The sequence below is a fragment of the Schistocerca nitens genome, chromosome 2 (assembly GCF_023898315.1).
Source record: "Schistocerca nitens isolate TAMUIC-IGC-003100 chromosome 2, iqSchNite1.1, whole genome shotgun sequence".
In the NCBI taxonomy this organism is placed as follows: Eukaryota; Metazoa; Arthropoda; class Insecta; order Orthoptera; family Acrididae; genus Schistocerca; species Schistocerca nitens.
In genome coordinates, this window is record NC_064615.1 from 274,311,805 (window position 1) to 274,337,233 (window position 25,429).

The 25,429-nt window shown below is 42.6% G+C and overlaps 1 protein-coding gene and 1 non-coding gene across 7 annotated transcripts in view; one reads left to right on the plus strand and one right to left on the minus strand.

The window, feature by feature from the left end:
* The window catches only part of LOC126236018 (NAD kinase-like), a 546,376-nt gene that overhangs the window by 142,562 nt on the left and 378,385 nt on the right, over positions 1–25,429 (minus strand). For 2 of the 6 annotated variants that reach the window (XM_049945035.1, XM_049945034.1), the window contains exon 1: positions 17,316–17,502. The exons of the other annotated variants lie outside the window; for them this stretch is intronic. In XM_049945035.1, coding sequence (XP_049800992.1) covers positions 17,316–17,467 — 152 coding nt within the window. In that variant the 5' untranslated portion in view covers positions 17,468–17,502. Of the gene's footprint in view, positions 1–17,315; positions 17,503–25,429 lie in introns of those variants that run through there. 6 annotated transcript variants of the gene reach the window in all.
* Positions 3,926–3,998, plus strand: Trnaa-cgc (transfer RNA alanine (anticodon CGC)). Its single transcript has one exon. It is a non-coding gene; the product is annotated as a tRNA-Ala (tRNA).

The following is a 25,429-nucleotide window of genomic DNA, read 5'->3' on the forward strand; positions in this document are numbered from 1 at the left end:
GACCTCGCTGTCTGGTCTCCTTCCCCAAACAACCCCCCCCCCCTTAACGTAACCCCACAAAAATATCAAGAAGGGTTAAGTCTGGTGAACGGGGTTGCCATGACGTTGGACTGTCTCTACCGAACCACCTGTCTGGAAAGGTTTCACCTCAGAATTGTCGAACAAATATCGGCAACTGCCGCAGTTTACCATCTCGTTGAAATACAGCTCGTGGAGGAAATTCCTGTATCAGTACACATGTAGCAATGTATCCACAAAAATGTTATGAGTTTAACTACGATTCGCAGGAACTACATAGCCTTCACTAAGATAGTTCTTTAGAAATAAACCTTTTTAACTAGGGAAAGACATCATGCTCCCCCTGTGCTTTTACCACACATTGGTACTCTGACATACTGCTGGCACAGACAACCAAGAGAGCTTCGGCGCAAGGCGACTCTGCGACGCGCAGTACAGGATACCGCCACTGGAGGCTCGTGGACATCCCTGGCTCTGCAGAAAGCCCAAGGCCGCCTGTCGGATTGTAAACAACGGAGAAAACATGTGAGGCCATAAGCTGACAGGACGTCGCTCACTTTCCATCGCCGGCTGTTTTCCTTTACGATGCGCATCGCTTCGAGAGACTGCAGCAGCCTTTTGGGCTTCTCTCACCAACCTGTGGTTACACAGCATAAATGCGATGATGATCGGCCTTGACGTCTGCAATACAAGAAATGCCTCGTGGCAGGAAGACAGTTGGCCCGCCGTAGAAGAAGACTGCAGTACGTCTGTTACCGAATCCCAAAGCATACGCTAGCTGTTTTATTTTTCCAAAAAATATCGTTATAATCGACAATATATATTCCCCCGATATATCGATATCGAAATCGCAACACCGAGTGCCGATATTTTTATTTCACATAATAGCTTCTTTGCAATTTTCGGTAAATATATGAAACAGTGCTTTTGAAATCGAAGAAGAACATAATTTTACTTCACTGCGAGAAGAAGTCTTGCTACGTTTTGAGCTCCAATCCAGTCTTTCTCTTTGACTGTGCGAAGCAAGTATAGGTGGCACAAAGAAGTAAAGAAGTCCGATTGCACAAGGGGGGGGGGGGGGGGAGCGGTGTGAATGGAATAACAAGATTTCCGACGTGGAGGAAATTTTTAACGTAACTAATATGCTGTTTCTTCACATCGGCATTCTGTAAAAAGAGTTGCTCAAAAAGATGACCATAATCTAAATGACAAGATTGGTTTTTGTGGTGGGCGGAGACATGTGAGGGGATATGCTGACGTAATCGAACTCCGCGTACCAACAGAAAATGCAACGTCAAACTTCATCACGCAATTTTGATACTGCAACTACCAGGTTGCTACCGTTTACAGAAATGAAAAAAAAAAAAAACAGGAAAGTCGACATGAAGTGTTCCACACAAACCCGCTATGTGACGAAACCGAAAGACAGACCCATCGGACACCTTTTATTGTGCCACTTAGATGCAGTTACCATTGATAGTGAAGTGGTTACAGCCAAGCGTGAACAAGCACCATTTACCTTTCAATTCTTGTTCTAAGGGGCATAAGCAGGCAGCTAGCTTAAATATACAGATCTAAAGCCGGTAGTATATTTACAATGTGCAGCCGATATTTTTATACGCCGGCAAGTCGACTGGTTCCCCGTCAATATATCGATATTTTTTTTCGATACATCGAATGCCGATGTGACATCTTTTTGAACATCTAAATATCGGATTGCCGATATTTTTAAAAATATCAACAATCTTAGTTTGCAGTATTAGTATTAGGTAAGCATGACCATAGATATCGAACAAATTCGGAGACACTGCTCTGCGATCGTAAAAGCCGGTGTGGCCCGTAAGAGGGTTGGGTTGTTTTGGGGGAAGAGACCAAACAGCGAGGTCATCGGTCTCATCGGATTAGCGAAGGATGGGGAAGGAAGTCGGCCGTGCCCTTTCAAAGGAACCATCCCAGCATTTGCCTGGAGCGATTTAGGGAAATCACGGAAAACCTAAATCAGGATGGCCAGACACGGGATTGAACCGTCGTCCTCCCGAATGCGAGTCCAGTGTGCTACCACTGCGCCACCTCGCTCGATGGGCCCGTAAGAAAGCGTAACATAGATGCTCGGGAAACCATTGAAAGAAGGACGAATATTAAAATCCTGGAGAGTACTGTGTTCTGAGTAAGTTAAGTAAACTCTTAGCTATTCATTAGCACATAGGTAAAGCAAACGAGTGCTGAAAACTTCTCACGACACTCTATCTCGAATGTTGTTACAAATTTTTCGCGTACCTAGTGTGGATTTGACATTAATTAAAATTAACTTGGAGCTTCCATTTCTGTAGTCTAACTTTTCTAAATCGTCTTCTGATTATGTTATTGTAATACGTCATCATCAAAAAATAAGTTCGTCGTTGATACCTCTTTACTATATTCCATATTTACTATATTATCCCAGTTAAAAATGCCGTGTAAAAGTTAAATGATGCAGGTTGGTTAAGGACAGTCCTATCTGACACCGTGGTTAAAAATATTGGCTTGCATTTTTTCCTTGTGTATTTACTTCCACTTCAAATTTTGAGATGTCTGTACAGAAAAGATAGAAGCATCACCGCGAAACGGTGAACAGCAAAAAATTTCAGTGGCAGACAGACGTACTGACCACGTTAGAAATACCACAGTAACACACAAATTCAGACAATTCGAGAGATTTCGGCTTCAAAATTAAATAATTATGTGCGTTACATGGCAGAATTAAAACATCTGTAAACTTTTTTATGGACTATAGTATAGATCCTTGAGAGAAGAAGAAAAATCGAAGAATCCAGTCGGTTGAAAAAGGTTTCTATTGCCGATTTTGAGATACTCAACAGCTGGAGAAATGGAAATACTAGACCCAGAGTTGATGATGTGAAGAGCGTACTGGAAGAAATTTAAGCGCATCATATAAAATGGCTAATCAGGTTGAAAGAACCGGCCATAATAGACATCCAAAACTAATTTATAAAGTCATAGGGTGACGTAGCAGAGACAAAACCACAGAAAAAAGGGAAAAATCAATTTTTAGGTCCCTAACGACAGAACAGCCTTACCAAAACTACTCAATAATGATGATGATGACGATAACGGTGACAAATACGACACTTTATTTATTTTTTATTTTTTCCTACACTCACATCTGGCTTTTTGGATTACCTCTGCATACAGATTTTCCATCTGTCATACCTATGAAATGTACATTTATGTTCTTCAAAAGCTAATTATTGGATTGTGAAAAAAAAGAAATGCCACTCAGTGCGGCAAAGAAGTGGAAAAATATCAGTGAAAATCGTAAGCGAAAAGAATGAGTTCCTTATTTAAATTAATACTTTAAATGCTTTAAATTAAAATGAAATAGGAACACGCGAACCGAAAGTTGTTTACAACCTGAAGAAATAGGTTAATGCAAAAACCTAGATTTAAAAAAAAACTTTTGAAAATTACGTCTATTAAGTAAAGTCCACTGACGATGCTTAAAATGTATAAAAACGCTTATGGTTAACATTAAAACGTGTAATATCTGCGCCGGCCGAAGTGGCCGTGCGGTTAAAGGCGCTGCAGTCTGGAACCGCAAGACCGCTACGGTCGCAGGTTCGAATCCTGCCTCGGGCATGGATGTTTGTGATGTCCTTAGGTTAGTTAGGTTTAACTAGTTCTAGGGGACTAATGACCTCAGCAGTTGAGTCCCATAGTGCTCAGAGCCATTTTTGTAATATCTCTTTATATTTGATGAATTATTCTGATACAATTCTACCCTTGAATGACGTTTACTAATTTTCTATCTTCATACTCGCAGAATGGCAACGGCCTTGCCGCAGTGGATACACCGGTTCTCGTGAGATCACCGAAGTTAAGCGCTGTCGGGCGTGGCCGGCTCTTGGATGGCGAGGTGGCGCAGTGGTTAGCACACTGGACTCGCATTCGGGAGGACGACGGTTCAATCCCGTCTCCAGCCATCCTGATTTAGGTTTTCCGTGATTTCCCTAAATCGCTTCAGGCAAATGCCGGGATGGTTCCTTTGAAAGGGCACGGCCGATTTCCTTCCCAATCCTTCCCTAACCTGAGCATGAGCTCCGTCTCTAATGACCTCGTTGTCGACGGGACGTTAAACACTAACCACCACCACCGCTCTTGGATGGGTGACTATCCAGCCGCCATGTGCTGTTGCCATTTTTCGGGGTGCACTCAGCCTCGTGATGCCAATTGAGGAGCTTCTCGACCGAATAGTAGCGGCTCCGGTCAAAGAAAACCATCATAACGGCCGGGAGAACGATGTGCTGACCACACGCCCCTCCTATCCGCTTCCTCAACTGAGGGTGACACGGCGGTCGGATGGTCCCGATGGGCCACTTGTTGCCTGAAGATGGAGTGCTGCTGCTGCTATACTCGCAGAATCCATGCGCAAAGTAGTTTCATACAATAGCTATGCCACGAGCGCATAATTATTCTTTGTAGTACTCTCTCTGGTGGTTGTTAGAAAAAAACTTCCGAGATTGTCTTCGTGCCTATTAGCCTGAGCATTGTTTGAAGAATTGTAATCTGAATATTGAGATTTATGACAAAAGATAACTGATACGAAATTGTACGATTAAAAGGGATATATATATATATATATATATATATATATATATATATATATATATATATATATATATATATATATATTGCTCCTTCATACAAAAGGTGTGTAACAATTTACATTATTTGACATTTAGAATTAATGATATTCATCGATATATTGCGTAGTTGTTAATCAGAAGGGAACTTCCGAAAGACTGGATACAAACCCGCATTTAATAATCCAAGAGCTCCATTACTTCTTCGGAAGGTTAAACTTCATCAAAGCCAAATATCCGCTTGATCTGAGGTTTCCCGACTGATTATACAACGCTCCCAAAATTGCGAGGCATTTTATTTGTACAGATTAGCAGACTGCCGCAAAGCACGAGCCTGCAGAGAAGAAGAATCATCGCCTGATTTCATTCTAACAAGTAAAATTTCTGAATCATTTTGAGTGACGGAGTTATGACTGTGTTTCCTATTATGAATGATTGATTGCTCGAACAAATTGAGAACTACATAACTACATAATTACATAGATAGAAGGAAAAATTACAAACGAATAATCATCTTGTGGCTGAAGATCTTTTTGTATTTGTTTACTTCCTAATATACGAATATAATACAATTATTCTTCTTGTTTTAATACTAAAACGTGGTTCGGAGAAGTTTTTCCGTCTTCAATGGGTTCATTTAGTCTAAGTTAAATAATATGCACAGAAATTTCTGCATCATAATAGATAACAGTTTGGGTGATATGGTATTTAATAATATGGTAAGTGTTACAAGAGAATATTAATATTAAAATATATACCTTAGTATTATAGTCTGAAGTTCAAGTGGCTGTCTGACATAGATAGTACAACTACTATTTTTCTCCAATTTGTCATCTGCAACTAATGAGGGCTTTTCAATCTTATGTTACGTACTCTGCCAAAAATGAAATTGTCACTTTTTACCTTCTTACTAATGTTACATTATAGTGCTACTGTCATTATATTACGTTCTGCTATGAACAAAGAATCAATGTTTTATTCTTTAACTAACGTTTCAAGGCATTGTGCCTCCTCCACTAAACAGAACCATCGCTCACATAAACAGTGAAAAATAGTAACTGGTTGAAGTATTTTTTTATTATTATTTAGGCCACGAATGACACAGTTGTATGCTTTCGATAAACGTCGATTAGGGTGAATGAAATGAAGACTGGTAGTAAATTTATTCAGCCGGTAGCGCAGTAGCTGCTCATTTGTTTTGTTTTGAAAGCAACCGTCAGTTCGTTTAGTAAGCAGTCAGTCAGGCTCCATCTCTCAGCTGGTATACGACTACAGAGGGGCAAGTTAAGGGTTTATCCTTTTCTGTGTTTTTCGTCGTAGTATATTTATTAAATTTCGTGCTTGTTTTTCTGTTTAAGATGTTTAATGTCATCTTTTTGTAAGTGTAAATTCATTCAGACGGTAGAGGAGTAATTGCTCACTGAACAGCCAACTACATAGCTCATTAACGCATCTGCGTCAACTGGTGACACATCAGGAGGGTACCAAGTTCCAAACCTCGAATTGCTTGTTTTTACAGTTTACTTCTTTAGTTAGTCTTGCTAGGGTAGGATGTGTGCACGCTGTATGTTGACGCAGGAGGAGCTGACCGTAGTTCGCGAACAGCTGACTGCGCTTTTGGTTAGGATCAGTCACCTTCAAGCTTCTGCCTCGACGTGTAGAGCAATTAATTTGTATTCAACCGTTCATTAATGATCACTCACTGTGAGTTTTTTGCGAGATCAAACTTAAACTGCTTAAAAAAGTCAATAAACAGCCATATAATTCAGTAGTTGTGACAGCAACTAAGTACTCAGTCGTGTTAATTGGTCAGTCTCTTTACTAAGATAATTTTATGTCAAAATACACTAAAAGTAATTCAATAAACAAAATAAACAATAATCTTTTCTTCTGAGACGGATAACAAAAAGATGTTCACTAACTTCGATCATTCGAAACAGACTCATAAAGAGAGAATAATAAAGTGTAGTTACGTATTAACATTACTTTTTTGAATCCACATTATCAAGAACGTTAGTTTTCTTAAAAATCATTTCGTGGATATTTTGACAGAATAATTTTAAATTAGGCAGCAGCAGCGACAACAACAACTTTGTCGTTTTGCAGTTTATTGCGTCCCTTTGTCCATTCGGCGTTTATGAAAGAGGACAGGCTTTCGACGTTGGCATTATGGCATGGAATTGGAAAATAATATTCTGTAAATTTCAGTAATTCCGAATAAAATTCTTCATTACACTGTGATTTCAAATGAGCAGTCCACTTTACATGTTATAAAAGCTTTTTAAAGACTGAGTAGTTTTTTTTACTTGAATATTGTGAAATTATGCCACTGATTAAAGAATTTACAGTCATCCAATTTTACATTTTTTTACAGACGAAATATCTAAAGTTTTTGCTGCCTGTTGCCGGGTTGGAACATCAGCTAATGTTATCCACTGGAGGTGCTTTAACTGGGAGCTAAACTCGCATATCCAGAATTTCAAGTAATTTTTGGCAATAAGGTACCTATTATAGACGTTCGTTCTAAACTCTTTCACATGATTTTGATGTGTCTCCGATAATCGCCTTAAAATTGCGAAAACTTTGATTGGGCATTTACGTCATTGGCTTCGCATAAGCCTTAGTTGAGCGTTTCTGCTTCGTTGCTAAAAAGCCTAACAAAAGCCGAACACGCCGTATTTTTATGTATCTGGCCCGACACAACCATAAAAAGCAGGACATTTGGTAATCCTAGATAAGGTCATAAGCAACGAAGATCAAACTTTGTAGTACGAAGAAAATTGGCCATGTACTTTTCAGAGGAACCAATCTAGCATCACCTAAAGCGAGTCGATAAAACTCCGGTATCTGGAAGGCCGGAAAGGAATTTGAACCCCTCCATCTTCCGAATGCGAGTCCAGTATGAACATACCTTGATACTCAGTCGCGGGGGACGCTCGGCGCGTAAGCACGCGATTGCCACCTCATACAGACTGCTGGAAGAGAGGGGGGAGGGGGAATTAACCCATGCCGTCCCGCAGGGTAGGCTGCATACTGGAATCGTCATTGCAGTCACTGTGTGTAATAAAATGCTACGGCGCGCTGTGTTGTTTGCTAGATAATGTTGGCAACGGATGCAAACAATCCGTACCTCCGCGAAGTCTTTGGGGACCAAGGTCCATGACCAGCATCTCGCCTGCAGCGCCACAGTGCGGCAAGGAAGAGAACGAGGCCTGCCGGCAGGAAGCGAGGCCGCGAGATTATTAGTGCCGGCAATTATCCTAATGGCGGAGTGGGACAAAGCACAGCCGCACAACAATTACACTGTGCGAGAGAGAAGGTCGCGCCACTTTGCAAGTCATCCGGCCGTGCTTGGCGGAGGTGCATGCGAGGCCCTGTTCGGCGGCGGCGGCGGTGCAAATAGAGGGACGTTCGTACGCATAACCACGGAGGCCGGTTCTGCCTCGCGGCCAGGTGAGAGGTTCGAAAATGGCTATAAAAGCCGCCACGCGAGAGTTAGGGTGGGGGAATTCCGTCTGGGTGGCAAGCGGCTGGCACAGAAGACGTAACTGCCCGTCCATTAACATACGCTTATTTAAATGGCCTCGTATCTCGCTTGTCTTCCCACCAGACAGACGACTGTTTCATTGCATAAGCAGTACACCTTCTGTCTAAAAAGCAGTCTCTCAGCAGCTACACACTGAGCTTTGCACCGACGTAATTCTGTAAATTTGTCATCTCTTTAAAAATCGCCCTACATGCCGCTTTTTCAGAAATGGTTTTTTCTTAGCGACATGCAGGGATCCAGAGCCATATAAATACACAAACAAAAATTTAAATGCCTTCACACAAACATAAGACACTACTGGCCATTAAAATTGCTACGCCAAGAAGAAATGCAGATGATAAACGGGTATTCATTGGACAAGTATATTATACTGTATTAGAACTGACATGTGAGTACATTTTCACGCAATTTGGGTGCATAGATCCTGAGAAATCAGTACCCAGAACAACCACCTCTTGCCGTAATAACGGCCTTGATACGCCTGGGCATTGAGTCAAACAGAGCTTGGATGGCGTGTAAAGGTGCAACTGCCCATGCAGCTTCAACACGATACCACAGTTCATCAAGAGTAGTGACTGGCGTATTGCGACGAGACAGTTGCTCGGCCACCATTGACCAGACGTTTTCAATTGGTGAGAGATCTGAAGAATGTGCTGGCCAGGGCAGCAGTCTAACATTTTCTGTATCCAGAAAAGCCCTTACAGGACCTGCAACATGCGGTCGTGCATTATCCCGCTGAAATGTAGGGTTTCGCAGGGATCGAATGAAGGGTAGAGCCACGGGTCGTAACACATCTGAAATGTGATGTCCACTGTTCAAAGTGCCGTCAGTGCGAACAAGAGGTGGCCGAGACGTGTAACCAATGGCAACCCATACCATCACGCTGGGTGATACGCCAGTATGGGGATGACGAATACATGCCTCCAATGTGCGTTCACCGCGATGTCGCCAAACACGGATGCGACCATCGTGTTGCTGTAAACAGAACCTGGATTCATCAGAAAAAATTACGTGTTGCCATTTGTGCACCCAGGTTCGTCGTCGAGTACACCATCGCAGGCACTCCTGTCTGTGATGCAGCGTCAAGGGTAACCACAGCCATGGTCTCCGAGCTGATAGTCCGTCCTGCTACAAACGTCGTCGAACTGTTCGTGCAGATGGTTGTTGTCTTGCAAACGTCCCCATCTCTTGACTCAGGGATCGAGGCGTGGCTGCACGATCCGTTACAGCCATGCGGTTAAGACGCCTGTCATCTCGACTGCTAGTGATACGAGGCCGTTGGTGTCCAGCACGGCGTTCCGTATTACCCGTCTGAGCCCACCGGTTGCATATTTTGCTAACAGTCATTGGATCTCGACCAACACGAGCAGCAATGTCGCGATACAATAAACTGCATTCGCGATAGGCTACAATGCGACCTTTATCAAAGTCGGAAACGTGATGGTACGCATTTCTGCTCCTTACACGAGGCATCACAACAACGTTTCACCAGGCAACGCCGGTCAACTGTTGTTTGTGTATGAGAAACCGGTGGGAAACTTTCCTGATGTCAGCACGTTGTAGGTGCCGCCACCGGCGCCAACCTTTTGTGAATGCTCTGAAAAGCTAATCATTTGCATATCACAGCATCTTCTTCCTGTCGGTTAAATTTCGCGTCTGTAGCACGTCATCTTCGTGGTGTAGCAATATTAATGGCCAGTAGTGTACATTTAGTGAAACGCACGAACTGTAGGAAGTAATGATGGTAATGCTGAAAAACTGCGGAAAGGACGCAGAAAGTTCCGTCGTGAAAACACGGAACAGGAACATTAAAAAGACCGTGTTATCCTGTCGTGGCGTATCGCAGTATCCTCATTCCTAAGCGAATAAACCAATTCTTCTTCATTCCATGTGTTATTTTGGAAGGGCTATTTCCAACTAATAACAACTACCATGGCTGGTGTTTCGTGGAAACGTTCCAATATTCCAGGTTAAGTACCTAAAAGGCCAGAGACGTTGATAAGACTGTCGCGATAAGCGAAGGTCCACAGTGCACGACTGACAGGCTGCGTGGGTACAGATCTGTGGCCCTGTGTCGTACACACGATATAATTGGGTGCCAATGACGTCATAAGGTCTATCTACATAAAGACGGTAGGCCATGAAAACCTCTTAACTCCTCTGTGTTAAATTTTACACGAGATACAAAAACTGTGTGTGTGTGTGTGTGTGTGTGTGTGTGTGTTTGAGAGAGAGAGAGATACAGAAAATGTTGCTACATATGTCACAATACAATAGAAGCCTAGTTATTGACAGATTTGAGAAATCCATGCACTTTCAAACCTGTCCTTGATAATGGCGGTTACTGGTCACTGGAATCACGAAGTTTCCACAGACAGCTGGAGGTGCAAGGTTTTCATCGTCCACCATCGATAAGAGAAGAATTGTATCTAAAGTTGTCTTCGAGTGGGCGACAAAATGTTTCTGCGGTTGTAATATCGCCTGTTTCGTCAGCATGCTGGCAGAAAGTGCTAGTTTATACAAGCGGTGCAAACTGTAATTAACTTGAGTTCAGGATTACACAATATTCAAGAGCCAATTATTACCTGTCGAATGACAACTACGCGTTCTTATTACTGGCCCACTATCAGCCTTTTGGTAAACTTGTCGTGTCTCTGTTTACACAGAGCTCTGTTCAACATCTTTGTTGTTCGTCATGTTAAAAACAACTACGTGCATTTAATCGCGTGACGAATTCGAAACCGAGCGAGTTGGAGCAGTGGAATATTGTCTGCAAGAGGACTATTACTGATGAGCTTTACCCCAACATATCGACTCTATTCCAGTTAAGTAAATTTACATGTAAATGAAGAAGCGTATTAATCCATGTGTGCATTTGTGTTGTGGAAAAGGTTACCGGACGCCCATAACAACACCCTCCCCCTTGCTCTACAAGACACTACAGTAAGCACTGGTCAACGGGTAGTTGAGACATCCATTTCCTGGTTTATCACTATGTTAGAAGACTGCTGATGCTATTTAGCTGCCACTGAAGGTGCACTAAAACGGCTTTTACTCCAGCGGCAACGAAATTATCCGCGATACAGTCGACAGCACCTCGCTACTAATTAGTGGCATTTCCACAGACGCGACACATTCATTAACTTCGCGTCCAACACACTGCTCGTGGAAACACTAATTGCCAGTCAGTGGAAAATTTCCGGCCAAGTGCGTACTGCAGAGCAACGTTGCAGGCGAAGATGACCGCACAGTTATTCGGCGTGCAAAGAATATCTTTCTCCAAGCAAAGACGAAGGCGGCAGACAAGTTCGCGAAGCGCTTTGCCATACCGGAAGAGGCGCAAGCCGCTGATGTTTGGCACCAGTCGCGCTATACGGGCCCGCCACAGAGCGGGAACAGCGGGCAACATCAGGCCGCAGACTACACACACAGCTCGTTAATTGGCGGAGAGCGAGTCGCCAGTTTGGCCGACCTTGCGGAGCAGTTATCGCGTCGCCGAAATCGCACGCGCCACATGTCAGCCATTTGCGAACAGGGTGGACGAGTGGTAAGTACACTGAAAGCGATTAACAGGGCGCACACACACACACACACACACACACACACACACACACACCGGTGGGAAGTAGTGCACGCCAGGATGAACAGTACACACACCAGTGGGAAGTACTGAAGAACAGATACGGCGCTTCCGTTCTGATCGGTAACGCTGTCACACAACGTTTAACACTGGGTAACCACGCCGGCGAGAGTACAACCACGAGTATTTTAATTATCAAAATATCGGCATCCTCGCGAGAATATGTGGATTTTTGAGGGTGTCGATACTGGGAGAAAATAGGGGTTTTCTGCGAGAAGGTAATCATTTAATGCTCGTGCACAATAAAAATAAATAAGGTTCGTGCACAGCGAATGTGTTAAGCTCAAATGGAGTGCTCACGAAGAAAGCACACAATGAGGATGCGCAGGATGGTAGATATTGTGACAAGGAAAGACTCCTTAATAATAATAAAAAACAAAACATAAAAATTGGTGTCTGTCTGCGTTGCGTTTTTATTCATTCTACAAACTGCCGATTATCCGCGTTAATGCACAACCGAGACAGTAATCTCAAAAGAGACTTATCAGTACCGGAATCTGCTATCTAGTGACGGTATACGTCACATTTGAAAGACTACTTACTGCATTACTTACGCAAGCTGAGAGCACAGGTTGTCCAATATTTTGTTTTTACGTTTTTCGTTCAGTTTTTTTCTTTTTCTTTTTTTTTCCTGACGATGGTTCTCATTTTCCGGAAGGTCAAAATATATAATCAGACGAATCTTGTCCTCAACGCTGTTATAGCAGAAGAACAAATTTATATAACGCGGTGAGCGCGATAAACCAATGGTTCCGAACGGGTGGTCCGCGGACCCCCAGGGGTCTGCGAGCTATGTCAGAGGGGTCCGCAAGATGCTATTAGAATAAAAATTATATTAAATATATTTCGTATGATAACAGATTATTTTGTTTTGGCCGCTTCCTACATGAGCAGAGCTTTAGCGAACGCTAGCTCCTGCGTCTGGCATCTTCCTAGAGCCAACTGACACAAGCACACTCTGTTTTTTAAGGAGTTTGTTACACTAAACACCCAGATTTGCAGACAAAGATTTAGAACAATAATCAAAAATTTAACAACAACAATTATGGCTAAATTGAAAAAGTTTTAAGCTCAATATTTTTTCAATAATGAATATGTCAATATTTTTCTAAGTACCAAAAATAGAAAACGTATAAAAAGACTCTTAATTTGGCTTTTTAGGTACGTGATACTGTGATATGACAAAGTACCAATCATGCTCGATGAGGGGGTCCTCGAGAAAATTTTGTTGGGAACCCCTGGATAAACCATGAATCGCATGTATAATAGAGTATTCTAAGCGAAAATGTAGTCGAATTAAATCGGGTGATGCTGAGGGAATTAGATTAGGAAATGAGACACTTAAAGTAGTAAAGGAGTTTTGCTATTTGGGGAGCAAAATAACTGATGATGGTCGAAGTAGAGAGGATATAACATGTAGACTGGCAATGGCAAGGAAAGCGTTTCTGAAGCAGAAAAAATTGTTAACATCGAGTATAGATTTAAATGTCAGGAAGTCGTTTCTGAAAGTATTTGTATGGAGTGTAGCCATGTATGGAAGTGAAACGTGGACGATAAATAGCTTAGACAAGAAGAGAATAGAAGCTTTCGAAATGTGGTGCTACAGAAGAATGCTGAAGATTAGATGGGTTGATCACATAACTAATGAGGAGGTATTGAATAGAATTGGGGAGAAGAGGAGCTTGTGGCACAACTTGACTAGAAGAAGGGATCGGTTGGTAGGACATGTTCTGAGACATCGAGGGATCACCAATTTGGTATTGGAGGGCAGCGTGGAGGGTAAAAATCATAGAGGGGGACCAAGAGATGAATACACTACGCAGATTCAGAAGGATGTAGGCTGCAGTAGGTACTGGGAGATGAAGAATCTTGCACTGGATAGAGTAGCATGGAGAGCTGCATCAAACCAGTCTCAGGACTGAAGACCACAACAACAAGTGAAAATATTCATTCTAATCATAATAAAGGACTTCTGGCTTCGTTTGCATCGAAAATCGCTGAACTTCGCACGCATAATCAGCACCGGCATAATCTGGATTTAAAGATGAGATCAATTGAAGCTACGCTGACACATTGGATGGCTGTATCAACTGATATCCAAATTATCAATCATCTTCGAAGCTAAGCTAGGCTTCGGACTACGTTATATTCCGTCTCTCTCTTAAGAAGCGCGTTTTCTCTGCTGTTTCGGCAGCTATCTGCAATTTCGTGTTTGCATTCACTGTGCAGCTGGAGACAACCCAAACGATTGCTGCCTGTCACATCGGTTTGTTTCGCGTTACAAACAAAATGATTTTTAAAGCGAAATTTTACGTGCCTATACGACAGAGCGGTCCCTAATTAGTCTAGTGCTATATTTGTTTTACCGCTCTGTATTAACAAGGACAGTAAGATACGAGCAAAAGCCAGTACTGGAACAGCGACCACACCGCCCTGGCGCGTGCTGACTGCTACCTTCGTGCACAAAACGAATATCAAGCTAGAGTAATCTGGTAGCGTATCAAATGCGTATTTGAACCATCAGCTGTTTTTATTTTAAACCCAAATTCCACCGGTTTCGGTCTTGGACCATCTTCACGGATGAAGGGTTAAAATGGTTTAAGCCATCATATTGCATTAGTCATTACGTAAAATGTGCAGTGCATGCCATGAATGTAAATATATGACACAGGACTCTAAAACCAAATAACGAATACCACATGTATACAGAGCAGTACTACTCTGCTTTGAAAGCAAACATCCGAATACTTAATGTATACAGAGCTTTTAAAGTACTGTGTCATATATTTACATTCATGGCATACACTACACATTTTTAAGTAACGACTAATGCAATATGGTGACTTAAACCGTACTAACCCTTCATCCGTGAAGATGGTCGAAGACCGAAACCAGTAGAATGTTGGTTTACAATAAAAACAGCTGCTGGTTCAAATACACATTTGACACGTTACTTAACGGCTGGTGGCTGTCACCTTCCAAAAATGTTTAATCTGGTAGCGCCTTATCGAATGGACAAATAAAATTCTGATTTAAAAATCATTTTGTTTGAAAGCAAACAAACCGACCCATTCGGTCGATGGCTGGGCGTCGCGTGAAACACGTTACGAGCAGTATTTGTTTGGGCTGACACCAGTTACACGTTGCAAAAACTAAATTGCTAATTTAATTCTATCCATATTTCGGAGCTTCAAACGTCACTGTATTCAATACACTGGGGTTACGAATTGAAAAACGACTTCAGTCACAACTTTTCGTCTTTTTTTTAAGTACACGATGCGTTTCTTACCCTGTGGGTTCATCATAAGGTGTAATTCGTCTTAATACGTGCGTTATTTTCTTCTGTTGAATGAGGTGAAATGCATGTTCCTGTCACGAAAAAGGTTGATGTTAGGTTATGAATTTCGTAAGTCAGACGTGGAAAACACGTGCGAAATAGTAGAAAAGATGAACAGTGTGAACTTATCAACTTAATTTTCGACTATTTCTCACATATTTTCTGCGTTTGACTTACGAAATTCATAACCTAACATCAAAAATTTTCGTGACAGCAATATGCATTTGACCTCAAATGGTTCAAATGGCTGTGAACACTATGGGACTTAACATCTGAGGTCATCACTCCCCTAGACTTCGAACTACTTAAACTTAACTAACCTAAGGGCATCACACACATCCACGCCCGAGGCGGGATTCGAACCTGCGACCGTAGCAGGCCCGCGGTTCCGGACTGAAGCATTTCACCTCATTCAAGAGAAAAAATAAAGCATGTATTAAGACGAATTACTCCTCATGATGGACCCACAGGGTACGAAAAGCATCGTGTACTTAATAAAACACGAAAAGTTGTGACTGAAGTTTTGTTTATTTATTTATTGTTCCATGGGACCAAATTAAGGAGAGGTCTCCATGGTCATGGAACGAGTCAATACATGAAATTATAACACGATAGTAAAAACAGATAAAATTAAGTATAAGAAACATATTCAGGCGACAAGTCGTAAGTTTAAACAAAGAAAATCAACAATGTAACACGAATTTGCTTAATTTTTCAGCTCTTCCAGGAGCTCCTCGACAGAATAGAAGGAGTGAGCCCTGAGGAAACTCTTCAGTTTGGACTTAAAAGTGTTTGGGTTACTGCTAAGATTTTTGAGTTCTTGTGGTAGTTTATTGAAAATGGATGCAGCAGAATACTGCACTCCTTTCTGCACAAGAGTGAAGAAAGTGCATTCCACATGCAGATTTGATTTCTGCCTAGTATTAACTGAGTGAAAGGTGCTAACTCTTGGGAATAAGTTAACACTGCTAACAACAAACGACATTAAAGAAAATATATACTGTGAGGGCAATGTCAGAATTCCTAGACTATTGAATAGGGATCGACAAGAGGTTCTCGAACTTAAACCACATATAGCTCGAACAGCCCGTTTTTGAGCGAAAAATACCCTTTTTGAATCAGAAGAATTACCCCAGAAAATAATACCATACGACATAAGCGTATAAAAATATGCGAGGTAGAGTACTTTTCCTATTGAACTGTCACTTATTTCAGATACTGTTCTACTGGTAAATAAAGCAGCATTTAGTTTCTGAACAAGATCCTGAACATGGGCTTTCCACAACAGCTTACTATCTATCCTAACGCCTAGGAACTTTAACTGTTCCGTCTCGCTTATAATTTGCCCATTCTGTCTGATCAAAACATCGGTTCTTGTTGTGTGAGTTAGAAACTGTAAAAACTGAGTCTTACTGTGATTTAGCATCAAATTATTTTCCACAAGCCACGAACTTATTTCATGAACTACATCATTTGATACTGTTTCAATATTACACACAAGATCCTTCACTACCAAGCTGGCGTCATCAGCAAACAGAAATACTTTTGAATCACCTGTAATGCTAGAAGGCATATCATTTATATAAATAAGAAACAGCAGTGGCCCCAGCACCGACCCTTGGGGAGCGCCCCACTTAACAGTGCTCCACAGGGACTGAACATCACTACCACTCTCAATATTGCGGAGAATTCTTAAAGTAAGAACAGAAGTCGTTTTTTAATTCACACTCCGGTGAAACTGCTAATATCTGCCAACGAGCCGTACGAGAGACACACAGTATGTCAGCCTGTTAACACAAATTTCACTAAAAAAGTAAAAAGGTGCCGATGACGTTTCTGGTCAAAGGAAACAGGTACGTCGCATACTGCACTACACGCTGCCAATCAGTGTGTCCTACTGCTTGACGTGATCCGTAAGATAGTGCTACGATAAATAGCCCACCGTTTTTTGCTTTACTAGACCACACAGTGTATCGCCGGAAACGCAAAGGAAGTCTCAGAGCGTCGATTCTTGACAGCGCAGCAGGGCGCAAAGTGCGGAGCTGTTATCGCACAGCGGAAGCAGACTCCTTGAGGACACATGTAGCTGCTCTGGCGACGCAGACAGACGGGCGGGTGTCGGACCACTTTTACCTGAGCTTCCGGGCCAGAGCCAGCGGCAGCACGCGGTCCGTCAGCTCGTCGACGGCGTTGGCGTTGACGCTGGCGGTGGCGACGAGGCCCTCGCCGTCCGGCGGCGCGGCCATGACTGCGTGCTGCTGCTGCTGCTCGCCGGGCGGCCACATGGCTGGCTGCGTGGCGCCGCTGTACCTGGCCTGCAGGTGCGCGCTCCGGCCAGCTGCTGCTACCTGCTTATCTCCCTCCCTCTCTCTCTCTCTCTCCTCTCCACTGCCCGCCTCTCGCCGCCGCTCCTCTGGCTTCTGCCTCGTCAGCTCCCTGTTCGGCAGCCGCCGCCACTCGAATGTCGCCGCGGCAGCACGCGCCGGTCTCGAAGCGGCCGCTTCCTTCCCTCTCCGAGCGCCTTCCGCTTCCTGGCCGCGCCGCTTGCGTACTGCGGGAAGGCGCGCTTCCTCTCGCTCGCTCGTACATTCCAAGACGTCCCTACACGTGCCATCTCATCTTCCTCTGTATTCACTTTGCTCAATTTACGCACTGTCGCTTCCTCACGCTGATTGGTCGACAAACGTCGGCGCCGGATACTCGTACCCAGTGCTGTTTTTCTGGGGGAACGCCTGGGATGCGTACCCCTACACTTTTTCGTCGAAAAAGTAATTTTTTTTTCGATGTTGAGAACTTGGAAGAGTGCCAAAGATTTATTTCACGGACGTAAATTTTTTATCTCATTTTTTCGTGTTGGTAATTGCAATACGAACGATACCAGTGCAGTTTTTGGTGGGAAAAGCGATGTCACTGACTGTTTCAAGCATTTCGAAGCTGCGACAAGCGTTCTCGATAACTCAATCGCTGGCAGCCAGTTCGACAAGCACGTAGTGTCCTCGCCCGCTAATAGTGGGCGATGGTAGTGCTAAACCAGGGCTTCACAACATACGTGCTCGCGGAGCAAGCTGTGAGCAGCAAGGCGCGAGCACGGAGCAGCGCGAGCACGCTACCCCCACTACCGGACCAGAGCGGAGAGTGGGGAGAGTCGCGTGGGGCACACAACAGCTGCCGCCAGGCAATGTAAATCCGCGGCCACCTGCAGGGATATCACTCACGAATTATTAATGCGACAAATAAAGGAGAATGTACACGTGCCACATAATTTTACTAGCTTAGTGTATGCCTCTACATTCGTATTAATTAGTGAACTGTTACACAATAAAAAGTGTCACTGAAGTGTGGGATTCTCGGTTATCTTGTACTTTTTGCCCTTTACAATTGCGACTATGTTCGGAGTAATTGTTCTTGTGCATTGTAGGCGCAGCGTGCAGTTTAAATTTCGATCAGACAATTCGTTTCTCAGGCGCGTCTTGTTACATTTCATTGCAGAGAACAGTTGTTCACAAACATACGTGGAACCGAACATTGATATTATTGTAGCCGCCAATTTGTGCAGACGAGGAAATCTATCCTGAGGGAAGTGTCTGTAGAATTCCAAAATGTTTTTCTTGTTCTGAAATTTGTCTCTGTACTCTCTGTCACACTGCAGGTCAATAATTTATAGTTGCAGCTCAGGACGAATCTCTTCAATATTCGCTGAATATGGAGAGGAGAACAGATAAAAATCACTGTCTAGTGCTGTCAGATCTTGAAAGCGTTGATCAGATTCTTCCTTAAGGGCAACTAAACTATGTGAATAACGTTCACAGTCTTTGTGAACATCTTGCATGGATGATAATTTAGGAAAATTAGCTAGATTTCCTGTTTCCAGCTGACTCGCCCAAAGTGTAAATTTCATTTTAAAAGCTCGTATTCGATCTATGAAATGAGTAATTAGCAGATCTTTACCTTGTAGTGAAATGTTCAAAGCATACAGATGGCTAGTTAATTCTGTTAAGAACGCGAGATCACAGTTCCATGAAGGCTCTTTCAATTCAGGAACACACATGTTATTTATTTCCGTGAACATATTTATCTCATCTAATAGGCAAAAAAATCGATTTAATAATTCGCCACGACTAAGCCAGCGGACCTCGCTGTAATAAGGCAGGCTACCATACTGGCTTTCTACATCCTCAAGAAAGCTTTTAAATTGTCTGTGTTGTAGTCCATGCTTCCTTATATCATTGGTTGTACGAACAACAACATTCATCGCATTTTTTAGAATGATACTCTCTGCACATAAGTTTTCCTGGTGGATCACACAGTGAACGCCCCTTATTTCATTCGGCACGGTCAGTTTTTGCATTTTCTCCTTCAACAGCGCAACGAAACCTGATTTTTTCCCTGTAATCGCTGGTGCACTGTCTGTGGACACTGAAACTAGAGTGTTCCACGACAATCCTATATTTTCAACACTTTCTTCAACACTACTTAAAATATCACCTCCGGTTGTAGTGTTCTTCAAGGCTACTACATCGAGGAGCTTCTCCCTCACCTGAAGATCTCTATTAACACCTCTAATAAATAAGGCAAGCTGCGCTGTTCCAGTGATATCAACACTTTCGTCCAGAGCTAGAGAATATGCTATAAAATCGTTACAGTTATTTGCAAGCTGGCTCTGGACATCGTCTGCCATGTCCTGTATGCGACGCATAATGATCATGTTAGATAATGGCACAATCCGAAACTGTTCAACTTGAGAAGGACACATATGTTCCGCTGCAACTACCAAACATTCTTTTATTAAATCGCCATCAGTGAAGGGGCGCAGGGATTTTTCTAAAAGCAAAGCAATTTTGTAACTCACTCTGAGAGCTGCCTCAGTTGATTTTTCTTCGTCGTCCAGATCTTCTTCGGATAGCTTCCTTTTCAGTTTAATAACTTCCTGTGCACGATCTGGTCCATCACATTTTCCACTTCCGTAGTCTTTCGCGTGGTACGACATACAATGTCGCTGCAAAATAAAATTTCCTAAAAGAATTCAGCGTTTTGTGACATACTAAACATTTTGCAACACCATCTTTTTCTGTAAACAGATACAATTCCTCCCAATGGGGGTTGAACTGCGAAAGCATGGTTGGGGTTACACAACGGCCACTTGACATGACTCTTAACCAGCAAAGTGACTGTTAGAGCTGATCGTAGTACTTTAAACGTTACACAGTCGGCGCGAATTCAATAGGCACGCTGCGGCCCTATTCAAACATTCAAACGTGCGCGCGCATTTCCCCTCCCTCCCCTCCCGCCCTACTCAGCGACCTTGCACCTGCTCGCGAGCACGTGCCTGAGCAGACGCGAGTACTCGCGCTCAAAACCGGCCAGTTGTTACGCCCTGTGCTAAACAGATATGCGTACGCTCAAACGCCGAGCTACCGATAGATGTCTCTATGGTCCCGCCACCATTAGAGAGCCTGTGTAGGGACAGGGAGAGAGTGGCCAACCGGACGATACGGCGGCCATTTTTCTGCCAAACTGCGGGCGGGACTTTTGAATGGCCAGTAGTGGAGTAGTGGAGTACACACTCACCGAATCAAAAGCACAAGACAATATGGCGAAATCATTCGTTAAATGCCTTTCTTTACAGCTATAATATACTCATAGTAGCCTACTACGTACAGCACAGGAACATTTGAAACAGTGGCTGTAAAAATTATTCGTTACTTGCATTTATCTCCTTTAAGTTCGTTTACTAGACATATTGCAATGAAAGTAACGTAAATAAAAAAAATTATAGTGTATAGCAATTGTTTTGTATCGGAAGTGCATAACGCTAAAGATTTAACGTACCTGTCGGATGAATGAAAGTCGTAAGTAGTTGTTTACTTGTGACATACAAAAGTGTGAGACGGATTAGTACTTCTTGTCACGTCTTCAAACTTGTTGCATGTCACAAGTAAACAACTGCTTACGACTTTCATTCATATATATATCGTAGATAACGAACGAAAAAGATTACAAAAATCAAGTAATGTTAAATGTAGGCTACTGTAATAACGACCAAATATAACAAGAAAACTACCGTATCCCTTCTACCCCACAGTAAGTAGGCGTATTAAAAACTGTCTTCAAGAGTACCTACAATTATTTACTACGAATATTGTTTCAACAACCACGACAACTGCGGAAAACGTACTTACAACTTACCTGCGTCAACCGTCAGGCAATAATACTGAAACCAAAATAATGCCTAGTGCTCTGATTCGGAACGAAATAAAGTTTGACGCTATAAAGTCGAATGAGCATGGCACAACAATTACAAAAAATGATTCAAATGGCTCTGAGCACTATGGGACTTAACATCTGAGGTCATCAGTCCCCTAGAACTGAGAACTACTTAAACCTAACTAACCTAAGGACATCACACACATACATGCCCGAGGCAGGATTCGAACCTGCGACCGTAGCGGTCGCGCGGTTCCAGACTGTAGCGCCTAGAACCGCTCGGCCACCTCGGTCGGTCAACAATTACAGGAACTTTCCGTTTCCAGCAATGACTGTCTGATATTGGCTTCAGAAAAGCTTGTGATACTACCAGTATTCACGAACTGTTAAAGAAATAGAGCTTAAAAATGCAGTAAATTGTTTTGCGTGACTAAAAATATTTTAAAAAACTGACACCTTAAAATTAGAGTTCTCTGAGCCAAGTGAAGAACCAAACATTTTTATAGGCGTAACTAAATAAATATTTCGGATAATATATACCATTAAGAAAGTTGTACCTGGACTTTATTACAAGAGTTATTCATTCCTTCCTGACTGGGCGCGTCAGACTGCAACAAGAAGTTACAAATTTTGCCAAAGATTACCGAATTCAAAATATTCTTGTTTCTAGTACAGAAGATATTTGGAACCTCTGTTTCTCACAAATATGAAACGTCAAGTTTCAAGTTTAATATATCAGTAATGAGTAGCAGCCTGCAACCAATCGATGCATTGAATACCTTAAGGATGGCCTGGAATTTTGTTCATCTCTCTCTTCTTGTCTCTTAAATAATTTGCTAGCCACATGGACTTTTCCATAAGTTTTTACTTCAAACATGTAGGCCTACCGACTTCATCACAAAACGCTTCACTATTTCAACTCGCATTTAAGATCGCAAACGCTAATTACGTACTAAAAACGATATACAACTAAATCTAACATGCATGCACAACGCATAACAAGTCTTTCAATAATTCAAATACCTTTTAATCGTTTCCAAACGTTCTCTGAACTTCAATTCAACTCAAAAGCACGGTGAACATAGGAAGCGCCAGAGACGTTTGGCAGAAAAATGGCGCCAAAGCTAATCAACCAATCATGGGCAACTTCACCTATGGCCACTCTCTCTGTATACAGGCTCTCTAGCTACCATGATCCTTCGTGATTCATTGCCATCTTTGTTTTGTTGTTCAGTTTTGCTGTTCCGTTCTTGTCGGTTGTGCGATGTTTTGCAGTGTGTCCTGTCTTTCGATGCTACTTGCAAGTTAAGTTGGAAGTGAGAGATGAGCAGCAAACTAACAAACTATTTTACTTGTTCTCCTGCATCTAAAAAACCAAACACTGTCAATAATACGTGTCCGAGCCAGGAAGTTCAACATCAGTGGATGACGAAAGTGAAGCTGTAAACCTGAGCACTGAACCTACGTGTGAAATGCAGTGAACGAACGTGTGCATGATAGAAAAATAAATGATCGTCCAGAATGCTAGACTTTGGAACTAGAAATCGCATTTTGTGAGAAAAATGACTGGTTGATCATTTCAAACAAAAAACTTGGCAGTAGTAAAGTCAACTGAAGAGCCCGACACCATTTTTTTTGTAGTTCGACCAGTTGATGACGTCATGGCTAAAAGCAGACGGCTGGTATCCCATGCTTCAGTTTAAGTTATTTTCGCTCCATTATATCGAATGTCGGAGTACCTTCAAACTCTTTTTTAGAAAAAAAAGCACTGCTCGTATCCGGGTTGTCATTGTGCTCAGATCGCAAAGGAGGGTGTTCCATTTACCTGATGAGCGGCGATATTACAGGCCGGCCACGGAAACCGCGCCCGCCGTTCGAATGGGTCCTGCGGGACCGCACTATGCCCCCGCTGCTTTTTTTTGTGGGCTTTAATCGAAAAAAGGCCGCGGGAATAGACAACATTCCATCAGAACTACTGACAGCCTTGGGAGAGCCAATCATGACAAAACTGTACCATCTGGTGAGCAAGATGTATGAGACAGGCGAAATACACTCAGACTTCGAGAAGAATACAATAATTCCAATCCCAAACAAAGCACGTGCTCACAGATGTGAACATTACCGAACTATCAGTTTAATAAGTCATGGCTGCGAAATATTAACACGAATTCTTTACAGACGAATGGAAAAACTGGTAGAAGCCGAACTCGGGGAAGATCAGTTTGGGTTCCGTAGAAATGTTGGAACACGTGAGGCAATACTGACCTTACGACTTATCTTAGAAGAAAGATTAAGGAAAGGCAAACCTACATTTCTAGCATTTGTAGAGTTAGAGAAAGCTTGTGACAATGTTGACTGGAATACTCTCTTTCAAATTCTAAAGGTGACAGGGGTAAAATACAGGGAGCGAAAGGCTATTTACAATTCGTACAGAAACCATATGGCAGTTATAAGAGTCGAGGGACATGAAAGGGAAGCAGTGGTTGGGAAGGGAGTGAGACAGGGTTGTAGCCTCTCCCCGATGTTATTCAATCTGTATATTGAGCAAACGGTAAAGGAAACAAAATAAAAATTTGGAGTGGGAATTAAAATCCATGGAGAAGAAACAAAAACTTTGAGGTTTTCTGATGACATTGTAATCTTGTCAGAGATAGCAAAGGACCCGGAAGAGCAGATGAACGGAATGAACAGTGTCTTGAAAGTAGGATATAAGATGACCATCAACAAAAGCAAAACGAGGATAATGGAATGTACTGGAATGAAGTCAGGTGATGCTGAGGGAATTCGATTAGGAAATGAGACAAAGTATTAGATGAGTTTTGCTATTTGGGGAGCAAACTAACTGATGATGGTCGAAGTAGAGAGGATATAAAATGTAGACAGGCTATGGCAAGGAAAGAGTTTCTGAAAAAGAAAAATTTGTTAACATCGAGTATAGTTTCTGAAAGTATTTGTTTGGAGTGTAGCGATGTATGGAAGTGAAACATGTAAAATAACCAGTCTAAACAAGAAGAGAACAGAAGCTATCGAAATGCGGTGCTACAGAAGAATGCTGAAGATTAAATGGGTAGACGACGTAACTAATGAGGAAGTACTAAACAGAATTGGGGAGAAGAGGAAATTGTGGCACAACCTGACTAAAAGATTGGACCGCTTGGTAGGACACGTTCTGAGGCATCAAGGGATCACCAATTTCGTACTGGAAGGACTGGTAGAGGGTAAAAATCGTAGAGGTAGACCAAGAGATATATACACTAAGCAGATTCAGAAGGATGTACGTTACAGTAGTTACTCGGAAATGAAGAAGCTTGCACAGGATGGAGTAGCATGGAGAGCTGCATCAAACCAGTCTCTGGACTGAAGACCACAACAACAACAGCCTGAAGGCCATACAGACATACGCGCCTTGTCGGCCAGTGACACTCTTAGCAGTGAAACAGGCATCACGAGTGTATCAGTGAAGTTTGCGAATGCCACAATGGCAAGAGTGAATTATTCAATTACGCAACGTGTGTTTATACTATTCGTATGCGCGTACATAGTCCGCTCGAACTTTTCTGAGATTGTTTGAACAGAAGTTTAAATGTGTTCGAGTTCCGAGTCGTGATGCAGTTCACAAATTAGTAAATAAATTTCGTGAAACGGGAAGTGTGCAAGACGACGACGAACAGTGCTCTCTGACGCTTGTCTCGATGACATTGCACACCGCCTGGAAAATTCCCCTAAAAAGTCTCTTACACATCTTTCGCAGCAAACACAAATATCGTGCACCTCTGTAAAAAGAGGTGCCAAGCTGCTCCTAAAAGTATCTGTAGTACAAGAACTTCGACCTGGTGATCCTGCGCTCAAGGTTAAGTTTTGCGAATGGGTTTTAAAATAATTGCATGACGGTGACATCGATCCTTACCTCATTCCGTTTCGACACGATGCTTGGTTCCCTTTACACGGGTATGTTAATTCCCAAAACTGTCGACATTGGAGTGCAAATAGACCTCTTGTGCTTCATGAGGAACCCTTAATGATCAGAAAGGGGCCTAATACAT